Source organism: Rana temporaria, chromosome 2 (assembly GCF_905171775.1).
Source record: "Rana temporaria chromosome 2, aRanTem1.1, whole genome shotgun sequence".
NCBI lineage: Eukaryota > Metazoa > Chordata > Amphibia > Anura > Ranidae > Rana > Rana temporaria.
This window is the reverse complement of record NC_053490.1, coordinates 266,662,938-266,675,123: the sequence shown is the minus strand read 5'-3', so window position 1 is coordinate 266,675,123 and position 12,186 is coordinate 266,662,938. Positions and strand designations below refer to the sequence as shown.

The 12,186-nt window shown below is 40.5% G+C and overlaps 1 protein-coding gene across 5 annotated transcripts in view; it reads right to left on the bottom strand.

Annotated features, from left to right (window-relative positions):
* BCAS3 (BCAS3 microtubule associated cell migration factor) overlaps positions 1 to 12,186 on the bottom strand; it is a 1,469,256-nt gene that overhangs the window by 785,292 nt on the left and 671,778 nt on the right. For 3 of the 5 annotated variants that reach the window (XM_040336914.1, XM_040336917.1, XM_040336916.1), the window contains exon 17: positions 6,784 to 6,828. The exons of the other annotated variants lie outside the window; for them this stretch is intronic. In XM_040336914.1, coding sequence (XP_040192848.1) covers positions 6,784 to 6,828 — 45 coding nt within the window. The remainder of the gene's footprint in view (positions 1 to 6,783; positions 6,829 to 12,186) is intronic. 5 annotated transcript variants of the gene reach the window in all.

Sequence of the window (12,186 nt, the reverse complement as noted above, 5' to 3'; positions counted from 1 at the left end):
CACCTCTACCAATTCACTAAGGAAGTGTAAATAATAGAAAAAAACAAACAAACACCCACACCGTGGAAAAAGTCCTTTATTAGAAAAGCAAAAAAAAAAATCCAGCGGTGGTAATCCACGCTCGATCCCCGCTCCAACGTTGTCGGTATCCAGTGACGGGTGATCTCCTCTCCGCCAGGGTCCACCGATGAGAAGATCCACCCAGGTCCAGGATCCAGCACGCACGCATCACCGGCCGCCTGTCTCCACTGGAGACAGCCCGGCAAATGACACAGCTTGAGCCAGTGACAGCTCTTATATAGGTGAGGTGGGACCATCCGTCATGTGACCCTGCCCCCCTCGAGCGGGGATTGAGAGTGGATTACCACCGCTGGATTTTTTTTTCTTTTTTAATAAAGGACTTTCTCCACGGTGTGTGTGTGTGTGTGTTTTTTTACTATTATTTACACTTCCTTAGTGAATTGGTAGAGATACAATGTACCCCATTACCAATTCACATGGGGGTGGCGGGATCTGGGGGTCCCCTTTGTTAAAGGGGTCTTCCCGTTTCTGATAAGCCCCCTGCCCGCAGACCCCCACAACCACTGACCAGGGTTGTGAGGATGAGGCCCTCATCCCCATCGACATCCTCCCCATGTTAAGGGCATGTGGCCTGGTACAGTTCAGGAGGGGGGCCGCTCTCTCAACCCCCCCTCTTTTCTGTGGCCGGCCAGGTTACATGCTCGGATAAGGAGTCTGGTGTGGATTTTTGGGGGAACTCCACATCATTTTTTTTTAATTTAGGGAGCAGTTCCCCTTAAAATCCACACCAGACCTGAAGGGTCTGGAGTGGATATTTGGGAGGAACCCCACTTCATTATTTTTTTTTATTGATGGCGGGGCTCCCCCTTAATATCCATACCAGACCTGAAGGGCCTGGTAATTGAATTTGGGGGGACCCCCACGCCGACAATTCATTATAGCCGCAAGTGATTTTTAAATGACTTTTTTTCCTTCAGAAATTACACTTTGTGCAGAGACAGTTCTAAGCACGGGAAACATGCACTATTTCACATGCATACTTTATACCCCCCCAGGTATGAAATTTAAAGGAATATTTCACTTTTATTGTTTCACTTTAAGCATTATTAAATTCACTGCTCCCGAAAAAACTGCAGTTTTTAAAACGTTGTTTTGCATTGATGCATGTCCCCTGGGGCAGGACCCATGTCCCCAAACACTTTTTAGGACAATAACTTGCATATTAGCCTTTTCAATTAGCACTTTAGATTTCTCCCATAGACTTTAACAGGGTGTTCCGCGGCTTTTCGAATTTGCTGCGAACACCTCAAATTGTTCGCTGTTCGCCGAATAGGCGAACAGGCAATGTTCGACTCGAACTCGAAGTTCATCCCTAATTTCCTGGAAGATATTTCCATTTATATTTTACAAATACTGTTTTGTAGGCTGTCCATTTAATGGCTATTTCCCTGCAATCTCTTAGGCCCCATACACACGATAGAATCCATCCGCAGATAAATCCCAGCAAATGGGTTTCTGCGGATAGATCCTATGGTGTGTACACGCCAGCGGATCTGTTTCCGCGGAGAAATCTCCTCTGGGATGGATTCCAGCAGATCGGATATTTGCTGACATGCACAACAAATCCATCTGCTGGAATCCATCCCAACGGATGGATCCGCTCGTCTGTACAGACTCACCGGATCCATCCGTCCAAAGGGATTCCCCGCACGCATCGCCAGAGGATTTCCGCGCGGATTTCAATGCGATGGTGTGTACACTCCATCGCATAGAAATCTGCGGAAATCTTTGAGAGGATTTATCCGTGGAAACGGTCCGCTGGACCGTATCCGCGGATAAGTTCTCTCGTGTGTATGGGGCCTGAGCCTACCCTTACCAACAACTGCTTTAAATGCATTGAAAATATGTAATTTTATTACATTGAAGTGTACCTTTGCTTTTAACCTAAACCATTAAATTTCAGCTGCTCCTGAATCATCATTACTTTTTACAATAGTAGTACATACCTCAGATGCAGGCCAGAGTCTACCCAGGACCAGGAAAAGTTTGTTATCTTAGCTGCCCACGTGTCCTGCTACTCTGAGCCTGGTCATAGAGAAACATGGCAAAAGCACCTGAGACAACCATCATTCTCTTTGACCAGGCTATGCAGAGTGTGATGGTCTCAAAAGAGCTGGCCAAGTCATGATAGTTGGAGGTTGGTCTGTCTGCGTCCGAGACCTATACTATCATTTAGAATTTGTATAAACCATATGGTTATTACTAATATTGATATAGCCAGATTCAGTAAGACGGGCGCATCTTTAGTTCGGCGTAGCGCATCCAATTTGCACTACGCCGACGTAACATAGTGAGGCAAGTACTGTATTCACAAAGCACTTCCCTTCTAAGTTACGTTGGCGTATCGCAAATGGCCCGGCGTAACCCCACCTAATTCAAATTAGGCAGGTAGGGGGTGTGCTCTATGTAAATTACCCGCGACCCCATGTAAATAAGGGCCGTTGGTACGACACATGCGCGCGCATGCTCAGAATCACGTCGCAAATACTCCTTGCTTTTGACATGAACGTAACCTACACCCAGCGCCATTCACGTACGCTTACGCAAGCGACATAAAATACGACAATGTTCCGTCGTCTATACCTTGCATGGGCTGTGCCATCTTTTTGGTGTTTTATATTTACGCCGGAAAAACGCCTTACGTAAACAGCGTATCAGGCGCAAGTACGTTCGTGAATAGGCGTATCTTGCTCATTTGCATATTCTAGGCGTAAATCCACGTACACGCCCCTAGCGGCCAGCGTAAATATGCAGCTAAGATACGACGGCGTAGGAGACTTACACTGGTCGTATCTTAGCAACATTTAAGCGTATCTCAGTTTGAGAATACGCTTAAAAATACAACGGCGCAGATTCGGACTTACGACAGCATATCTACTGTCTCAAAGATATTGAGTACTATAGTTCAATATAATTAAACAGCCATTAAAAAAAAATGGATCACTTCCTCCCTTTGCAGGTACCTGCAGAGCCCATAACATCATATTAGGCAAATTGCACCCACTCCTTCCTCTGATCACTGGGTTACACTGATGATTTAGAAATAGGAAGCACTGTCTGATGATATCCTTCACCTTCCTTAATACAATGGCTGCCTCGAAATCAAGATATGCTGAGGAATGGGTGAAAAACAATCACCCTTGACAATAAAGCTTGTGAAGAATGCAAACTGTGAGTGCATACATAATTCCTTATATGTTTGATCAAATGTATTTTTGATTTTTTTTATGCCCGTTTCATTACCTTATATAAAAACAATGAAAATAGATGCATCCCATGAGTTTTAAGGCTACTCAAGAGCATTTACCCTTAGTAAAATTACCATCCACAAAGTATTCCTGTTTTAGTGACACCAAGTCAGATCCTCTCTAACAGGAATGCTTATTATTACTTATCACTGTGCCTTACCAGTCAATTTGTTATGGTTATTGGGCTATATAATGTGTGGTTCATACCACAGTCCAGTAGAAATGTAACCTTATACATTATATTATTTGGTAACTATCAATCTCACGGTATAACCAAAGCAATAATAGAGTCTGTTCTACATTAGTGAGATAAAAAAAAAAATATGTATATCCCCCTTTCCCTGCACCTCACATCACAACCACAGAATAGATTCCAACTGGCTTTATTAAAGATTCATAACAAGGTAACCTGCTTGATCTAAAAAACAGTACAGCTGGTCATACATATATGGAAATTCAGCCGGTTAAGCAGGGGCCATATACATTTAGATTAATGTCTGTTCGATCTATTGATTGACTTGTGTACAACCAGCATGTCCGATTTTTCCCAAATGATCAGTGTTGCCAGCTAAAGACGGCAACGCCGATCATTGTATTCTGACAGCGGGTAAGGCTCCACCCACTGCCAGAACACAATACCACAGCGGGGAGAACTCCCTCATCCACATCAAATGTGTGGATGGGGGAATAGGATCTTTTTTTTTTGTCTTATATCAGTTGTTTTATAGTAAGTAAGTCCATCCAACTTAAAGGAATTTATTGTTAACCAGGAATTCACTAGAAAAGCTAAATTTTAAAACAAATTAACCCTGAAATAACCTATCAAAGTTGAATACAGTTTATATAATTTTCATAAAGTATAAAAAAAAAATACTATAGATATTATTTTAATGATATAAATTTCTGTTTCATTAACTCAAAAGTTAAAACGTGAATTACATACTAAATATGTGTCAGCTGAACTATTAAGGTATTTTTCATATTATTACTAATTATATTTACTAATGAATAACATTATTAACATTTAATAATAGTTATTTGAACTTTATTAACCACTTCAGCCCCGGAAGAATTTACACCCTTCCTGACCAGAGCACTTTTTGTGATTCGGTACTGCATCACTTTAAATGACAATTCTGCGGTCGTGCGACGCGGCTCCCAAACAAAATGTATGTCCTTTTTTCCCACCAATAAAGAGCTTTCTTTTGGAGGTATTTGATCACCTCTGCGGTTTTAATTTTTTGCGCTATAAACAAAAAAGTGCAACAATTTTGAAAAAAATTATATTTTTTACATTTTGCTATAATAAATATCACCAAAAAAGATAAAAAAAAAAATGTTTTCCTTCGTTTAGGCTAATATGTATTCTTCTAAATATTTTTGGTAAAAAAAAAATAAAAAAAAAATCACAAAAACGTATATTGATTGGTTTGCGCAAAAGTTATAGCATCTACAAAATTGGGGATTGTTCTATGGCATTTTTATTATTATTTTTTTTATTAGTAATGGCAGCGATCTGTGATTTTTTATCGTGACTGCGGACAGATCGAGCACTTTTGACGCTATTTTGGGACCATTATCATTTATACACCGACCAGTGCTATAAAAATGCACTGATTAATGTGTAAATGACACTGGCAGGGGAAGGGTTAACCACTATGGGCGAGGAAAGGGTTAAGTGTGTCCTAGGGAGTTATTCTAACTGTGTGGGGGCTGGGATACCAGAGACACGACACTGATCACTGCTCCCAATGACAGGGAGCAGTAGATCAGTGTCATGTCACAAGGCAGAACAAGGAAATGCTTTTCAAATTGTTACAAAAATTACAAGTGATTTCAAACAGGTTTAATTTATTTTTATACTGGACACATGTTGATCCATGTATGGGGTAGCTAGTTGTACACACATTGATCTATTGATCAATTTGTGTACAATCAGCCTGTCAGGCTTTTCCCAAATGATGAGTGCCACTGGCTATAATTGGCAATAATATAGCCAGTATTCTGACAGTGGAGAAGGCTCCCCACTGTCAGAACACAATACTACAGCAAAAGAGATTCCTCCATTCACATCAATAGGGGAAATTTGTACATTTTTCACGCAACTCACTGGCTGAACAAAAATTAGATGAATAATTTATGGCCTGCCTTAAAATACAGGGGGAAAAAAGAGCCCCACCCCCCATATTTGGGACTTTATAGACAACAACCACACATGAATAGATTAGCAAACATATTTATTGTTAGTACATAAAATCATTCGATCATTTAAAGCATAAAATGACCATTAAAAAGACATATCAAAAGAAAAAACAGGAAACAGAGACAAAAAACATGACATATTACATAGTTAGCATGACAAGAGCACTGCAGAACGGGAGAGCTATTGCCAAGCGATTTTGAGCATACTACTTATGTACAAGAAGCCATACTGAGGCTTCAGGTAGTTCCACTTGTCAATCTGAAGACATTGTAGACTACAACTTCTTTGTTGCATACGATTCCTTGGGATCACCCGGCAAACAAACGAGAAAAAATAAATAAAAAATAGCTTTTCATATTTGAAAAACCTCTTATATTGGATGTTTTTGGTGGACATCTGTCGATGCCACCGCTGGTAGTGCTTATTTTTTTCAAGTTGCACAGTAGAACATTGTGCATGTAAGACAAATTTATGACTGCACATACTCTTGTCAAAACCCCAGACAAGGTGCTTGAACCAGAAACGTGTTGGGTCCTGGAGATATTACTATAATACCGGAGAATATTTTTTATAATACGTCATGCTAACTATGTAATATGTCATGTTTTTTGTCTCTTTCTCCTGTTTTTGCTTTTGATATGTCTTCTTGATGATAATTTCATGCTTAAATGATTGAATGATTTTATGTACCAACAATACATATTTTTGCTAATCTATTCATGTGTGGTTGTTGCCTATAAAGTCCCAAATAGGGGGGGGGGGGGCTCTCTTTTTCCTATACAATAGGGGTGTGGGGACAACACACAGTTCTGACATGGTGAAACCCCCCTTTTGTTGCCTTAGAATACAGTACTATGATACAATGATGGCTGCCTGTTTATTGGGCCTAAGAGGAATCTCTTGCCTCTTTATTTCAACAGCCTTGCATTCTATATGGAACAGGCCTGACTAAAATAAAGCACCAATTCATAAAATAATATTTGTCATCACAGTCATCATCAAAATTCATATTTTATCACTACATCATTATTTGTTTTGTTTATTGATATTATTATTCTGTGAAAATAATACAATATACCATATGTTTATCTTTTGGTTGCTAAATAAATCTGACTTAAGTAAATCAAGCACTGGGTTTCACATGACAATAAGGTGCCTTTATCAAAACGTCGACCAAGTAGAACACAAGAGATGAGTTACAGCTGGTTAAGAAAACATGAATTTTAAGCATGCTGGGGATTCAGAACTTACCAAGGAGCTTTGATGGAAAAACATCCTGCTCCAAACAGGTAAGGTCTTCACATAGGAGGGGAAAAGGCAAAACAAATTAGATAAAAACTTGTTATTAACATTCATTGATTAAATCATGCGTTTATGCTCAGAAAATTATTTTTGCTAATGCCTTACAAAATAAAAGCACAAACCCCATTAAATTCATTATGTTTCAAGCACATTGTTAAGCTTATTTTTAGCCTTTAAAGCAAAAGATGCCATTTGTTGTTAGTTCAAAACAGAATACGGACTGTTGCTAGCAACCTATGGTGACCAAGACAAAATATGAGAAAAAATACCATTCAAAAACATTTATTACAGTGTAATATAGTTTTATGAATACTATTAATTAGTCCATGGTATGCTTGGCTTCATGGATATATGAAGTATGTATTGCAGCAGATTGGAATTACGCATCTGCCAAGAGTTTACTGGTTGCTACATCAAAGTGGCTCCTTGTGGCTCCCAATCCAGTGTTTTGGGGAACACTGCTGGTAATAACACCTAGCAGAATTATACCAGTGGCTGCTAACAACCAACAGATGTGCCATATCAACAAGCAGATATCCCAGTCATGCCTGCAAATAACTGTATTGTATATATATATTGTAAAACAGTGCATGTGGCTTTTATTTATTCATTTCATTTTTACATGCACGACAACATGATTAATGCCAAGTAGGTGGTCAAATTATTTTGTAGCGGATATTGAACATATAATGTGAGCAACATAATCACTTTTAGTATTTCAAGAAAGCTGTCTTCAATGTGATGTGGTACAATCTATTTAAAAAAAAAATAAAGGTTGCTTGCAGAAGAGCTATTACAAAGAAAACTCCTATGTGCAAGCATAAACTAATATACAAATTCTGCCTAAATAAAAGCAAAATGTAAAAAAAGTAGATGTAAAACCTAAATGAAATGACATTCCATTGACTAAAATACTGTATATTATTTCAAAAAAAGTCCAGCAATGGCTGCAAGGCATTCTGCAGGGTTGGGTTCTCAATCATGTGTGACAGGGTCTTAAAGCGGGAGCACAATAAGGCTTCATGTACACTACAGCTCCTAAACTTGATTTTAGGAGCTTTTTGATTTTTTTTTTTTTTTACCAAAGCTCCTAAACTCAACTACATACAAGCCTATGTCCACATAGGGGTTGATTTACCAAAGGCAAATTCACTTTGCACTACAAGTGCACTTGGAAGTGCAGTTGCTGTAGATCTGAAGAGCACATGCAAGGAAAATAAACACAATGTTTGCTTGTGCATGATTGGATGATAAAATCAGCAGAGCTTCCCCTCATTTCAGATCTTCCCCTCAGATCTAAAGCGACTGCACTTCCAAGTTCACTTGGAATGCACTTGTAGTGCACTTGTAGTGCAAAGTGGATTTGCCTTTAGTAAATAAACCCCATAGGCTTTTAGCAAAGTTTAGGAGCTCCTGTGGTTAGGGGAGCTTCAACCATCCTCTTCTGAATGCAGAAGAATCACGTGGCAAAATCAGAGAACAATTTTGCCGTGATTTTGCAGCGGTTTTCCACAGCTGGCGGCCAAAGTAGGCTATGAGTAGATGAAGCCAAACAAGACATGCTTCAACAAAGACTTTCATGAATTGATTACCTGTATTATTTAAGGGTTTGTTTACACTTGTGTAGAGATGAGCATTTTTCAACGCTAGAAAAACACTGATCTTCACACAGGAACACAGAAAACAAATTTATGAATGTGTGCTCTGTACACACTAGAACACAGTGGGCAGCTGCAGAAAAATGCTGTGTAGAAAACTGAAACATTTCAGTTTTACTGCAACTCTCTGTCACATCCTGCATTTTAATGCACCACAGCTCGGCTGCAATGCATATAAATGAATGAAATTTGAGACAATTCAATAAACTTAAAAAAAAAGGGGAAAAACAGTGCGTTGAGTTATAAAAGAACATGACATTGAGTTTGCAAAGTGTATGACTAGCAGGAACCAGCCAAGATTCAAACCATTAATGGGGCAGACTGAATGTACCAAGTTGATTGAACAAACAACTTGGGTACAACCAGCCTGCCGGATTCGCATCTGATTAATGCAAGCGGCTGCTATAGCCGCTTGCGATAATCACTGTCTTCTCCCAGCGGTGGCGCCTTCTGCCAAGAGAAGAAAATTGCTCGGCAGGAGGGATTCCCCTGTCAACACTGTCTGTGTTGATGGGGGAATTGTGCAAATGTGAACTGTCTATGGGCTGCCTAAGGGTGTTAATACTTGTGTAGATATCCAACTTAATTTAGGACATACAATACCCTTAACCACTTACAGTAGGTGATCACGATATTGTGTCAATCTCGCTCCCTTTCTCGGCGAGATTGACCACCTACGAGCCCCATCGCGGGAGCCAGCGCCGAGCTGGCTTGCCGTGATGGAGACAAAGCCGTCATAGAAGCGACGGGAGATCCGACTTGGATTCCCGCCAATTCTAGCTGCGGCATTTGGTATGCATTCCTGAGAGGGAGAACTCCACGCCATATTTTAAATAAAAAACCGACATGGGTTCCCCCCGCGGAGCATACCAGGCCCTTAGGTCTGGTATGGGTTGTAAGGAGACCCCCCTACGCCGAAAAACCGACGTAGGGGGTCCCCCTACAATCCATACCAGAACCGTATCCAAAGCACGCTGGTACGGCTCAGGAGGGGGGGGGAGCGCTTGCTCGCTTTCCTGGCCGGGTAGCGTGCTTTGGATATGGGTCTGGTATGAATGGTAGGGGGACCCCCTACGTCGGTTTTTCGGCGTAGGGGGGGTCTCCTTACAACCCATACCAGACCTAAGGGCCTGGTATGCTCCTGGGGGGGAACCCATGTCGGTTTTGTATTTAAAAATTGGCGTGGAGTTCTCCCTCTCAGGAATGCATACCAAATGCCGCAGCTAGAATTGGCGGGAATCCAAGTCGGATCCCCGTCGCTTCTATGACGCGCTCGCTGGAATGTCCTTTGTCTATTCCAGCGAGTGCGAGATGTCGGCACCATGTCGCCGAGAATTAGCGCGATGCTGTCGTGCTAGAAACACATTCTCGGCAACATGTACTGTAAGCCCCGAGCCTGTTTTTCAGACTCCGTGTTTACACATTAAAAACAAGTTTTGTTTGCTAGAAAATTACTTAGAACCCCCAAACATTATATATTGTTTTTTTTCAAACACCCAAGAGAATAAAATGGCGGTCATTGCAATACTTTTTGTCACACCGAATTTGCGCAGTGGTCTTACAATCACACTTTTTTGGGGAAAAAATTCACTTTTTTTAATAAAAAAATAAGACAACAGTAAAGTTTTTAACATTGTGAAATATAATGCTACGCCGAGCAAATTGATACCCAACATGTTGCGCTTCAAAATTGCGCCCGCTCGTGGAATAGCGACAAACTTTTACCCTTAAAAAATCCCCATAGGCGACATTTAAAAATTCTACAGGTTGCATCTTTTGAGTTAGAGAGGAGGTCTAGGGCTAGAATTATTGCTCTCGCTCTAAAGATTGTGGCGATACCTCACATGTGTGGTTTGAACACTGTTTTCATATGTGGGCGCTCCTCACGTATGTGTTTGCTTCTGCGTGCGAGCTCATCGGGACGGGGCACTTTAATATTTTTTTTTATTTTCTTATTTATTGTACTTGTTTATTTTTACACTATTTTTAAAAAATAAAATAAAAAATGGGTCACTTGTATTCCTATTACAAGGAATGTAAACATCCCTTGTAATAGAAGAAAGCATGACAGGTCCTCTTAAATATGAGATCTGGGGTCAAAAATACCTCAGATCTCATATTTACACTAAAATGCAATAAAAAAAAAGTGCCTTCAAGACGTGTGGGCGGAAGTGATATTTTGACGTCACTTCCGCCCTGCTATGGTATGGAGGCGGGTGGGGGGCAACTTGCCCTCACTCATATCCATGCCGCAGAGGAAGAAGGTCCCAATCGCCTCCGCCGTTACTGATGTCTCCGGTAAGAGGCGGGCCCCTCTCCACGGAGACCACCATTATCGCTTACAGCACCACCGTTACCGAGATATCCCTCTTCAAATAGAGGACATGTATAGTCGTGCGGCGGGGCTTAAGTGGTTAAACAAGTCAAGCATCACTGGCAGCCACTGTAATAATTTGCCCAATATGGTTAAAAAAAGCTAGTAATGCATATGAGGTAAAATCCCAATTTATTTTTTCAACAGATAATATTGAATGTAGATAAAAAGATTTTCCAATGTGTAATAAAATGTCTTTTGTTATCATACCAGCTTGCAATGATATAAGCAAATATGGCACATATTTGTGGTCTGGCTGTCACAAGTGTTGCTGGAAACAGCCAAACCCCTTGCTATAACTGGCACTCTTTTAGTCAAGATTACAATTGTTCATTGTTGGTGCAGATCAGTGCATGTGAAACTGCACCCACAATTAGTGACATGACCTTAGCCATTATAGACAATGGCACTAAAGCACACAGATATGAGAACTGTCCTATAAACTCCATCATATACAGCGGATATAAAAAGTCTACCCACCCCTGTTAAAATGTCAGGTCTCTGTGATGTAAAAAAAAATGAGACAAAAATAAATAATTTCATAACTTTTCCCACCTGTAATGTGACCTATAAACTGTACAACTCAGTTGAACAACAAACTGAAATAAAAATAAAAAATAAACTAATGTGATTGCATAAGTGTGCACACCCTTAAACTAATACTTTGTTGATGCTCCTTTTGATTTTATCACAGCACTCTGTCTTTTTGGGTATGGGTCTATCAGCATGGCACCCCTTGATTTGGCAACTCTTCTCTGCAAAAACACTCCAAATCTTTCAGATTGCAAGGGTATCTCATATGCACAGCCCTCTTCAGATCACCCCACATATTTTCAATCAGATTCAGGTCTGGACTCTGGCTGCGCCATTCCAAAAGTTGAATCTTCTTCTGGTGAAGCCATTCCTTTGTTGATTTGGATGCATGCTTTGGGTTGATGTCATGCTGAAAGATGAAGTTCTTCTTCATGTTCAGCTTTCTAGCAGAAACCTGAAGGTTTTGTTCCAATATTGACTGGTATTTGGAACTGTTCAGAATTCCCTCTACCTTGACTAAGGCCCCTGTTCCAGCTGAAGAAAAACAGCCCCAAAGCATGATCCTGCCACCATCATGCTTCACGGTAGGTATGGTGTTCTTTTGGTGATGTGCAGTGTTGTTTTTGCGCCAAACATATCTTTTGGAATTATGGCAAAAAAGTTCAACCTTGGTTTCATGAGACCCTAACACATTTTCACACATGTTTTTGGGAGACTTCAGATGTGCTTTTGCAAAACTTAGCTGGGCTTGGATGTTTTTCTTCGTAAAAAAAGGCTTCCATCTAG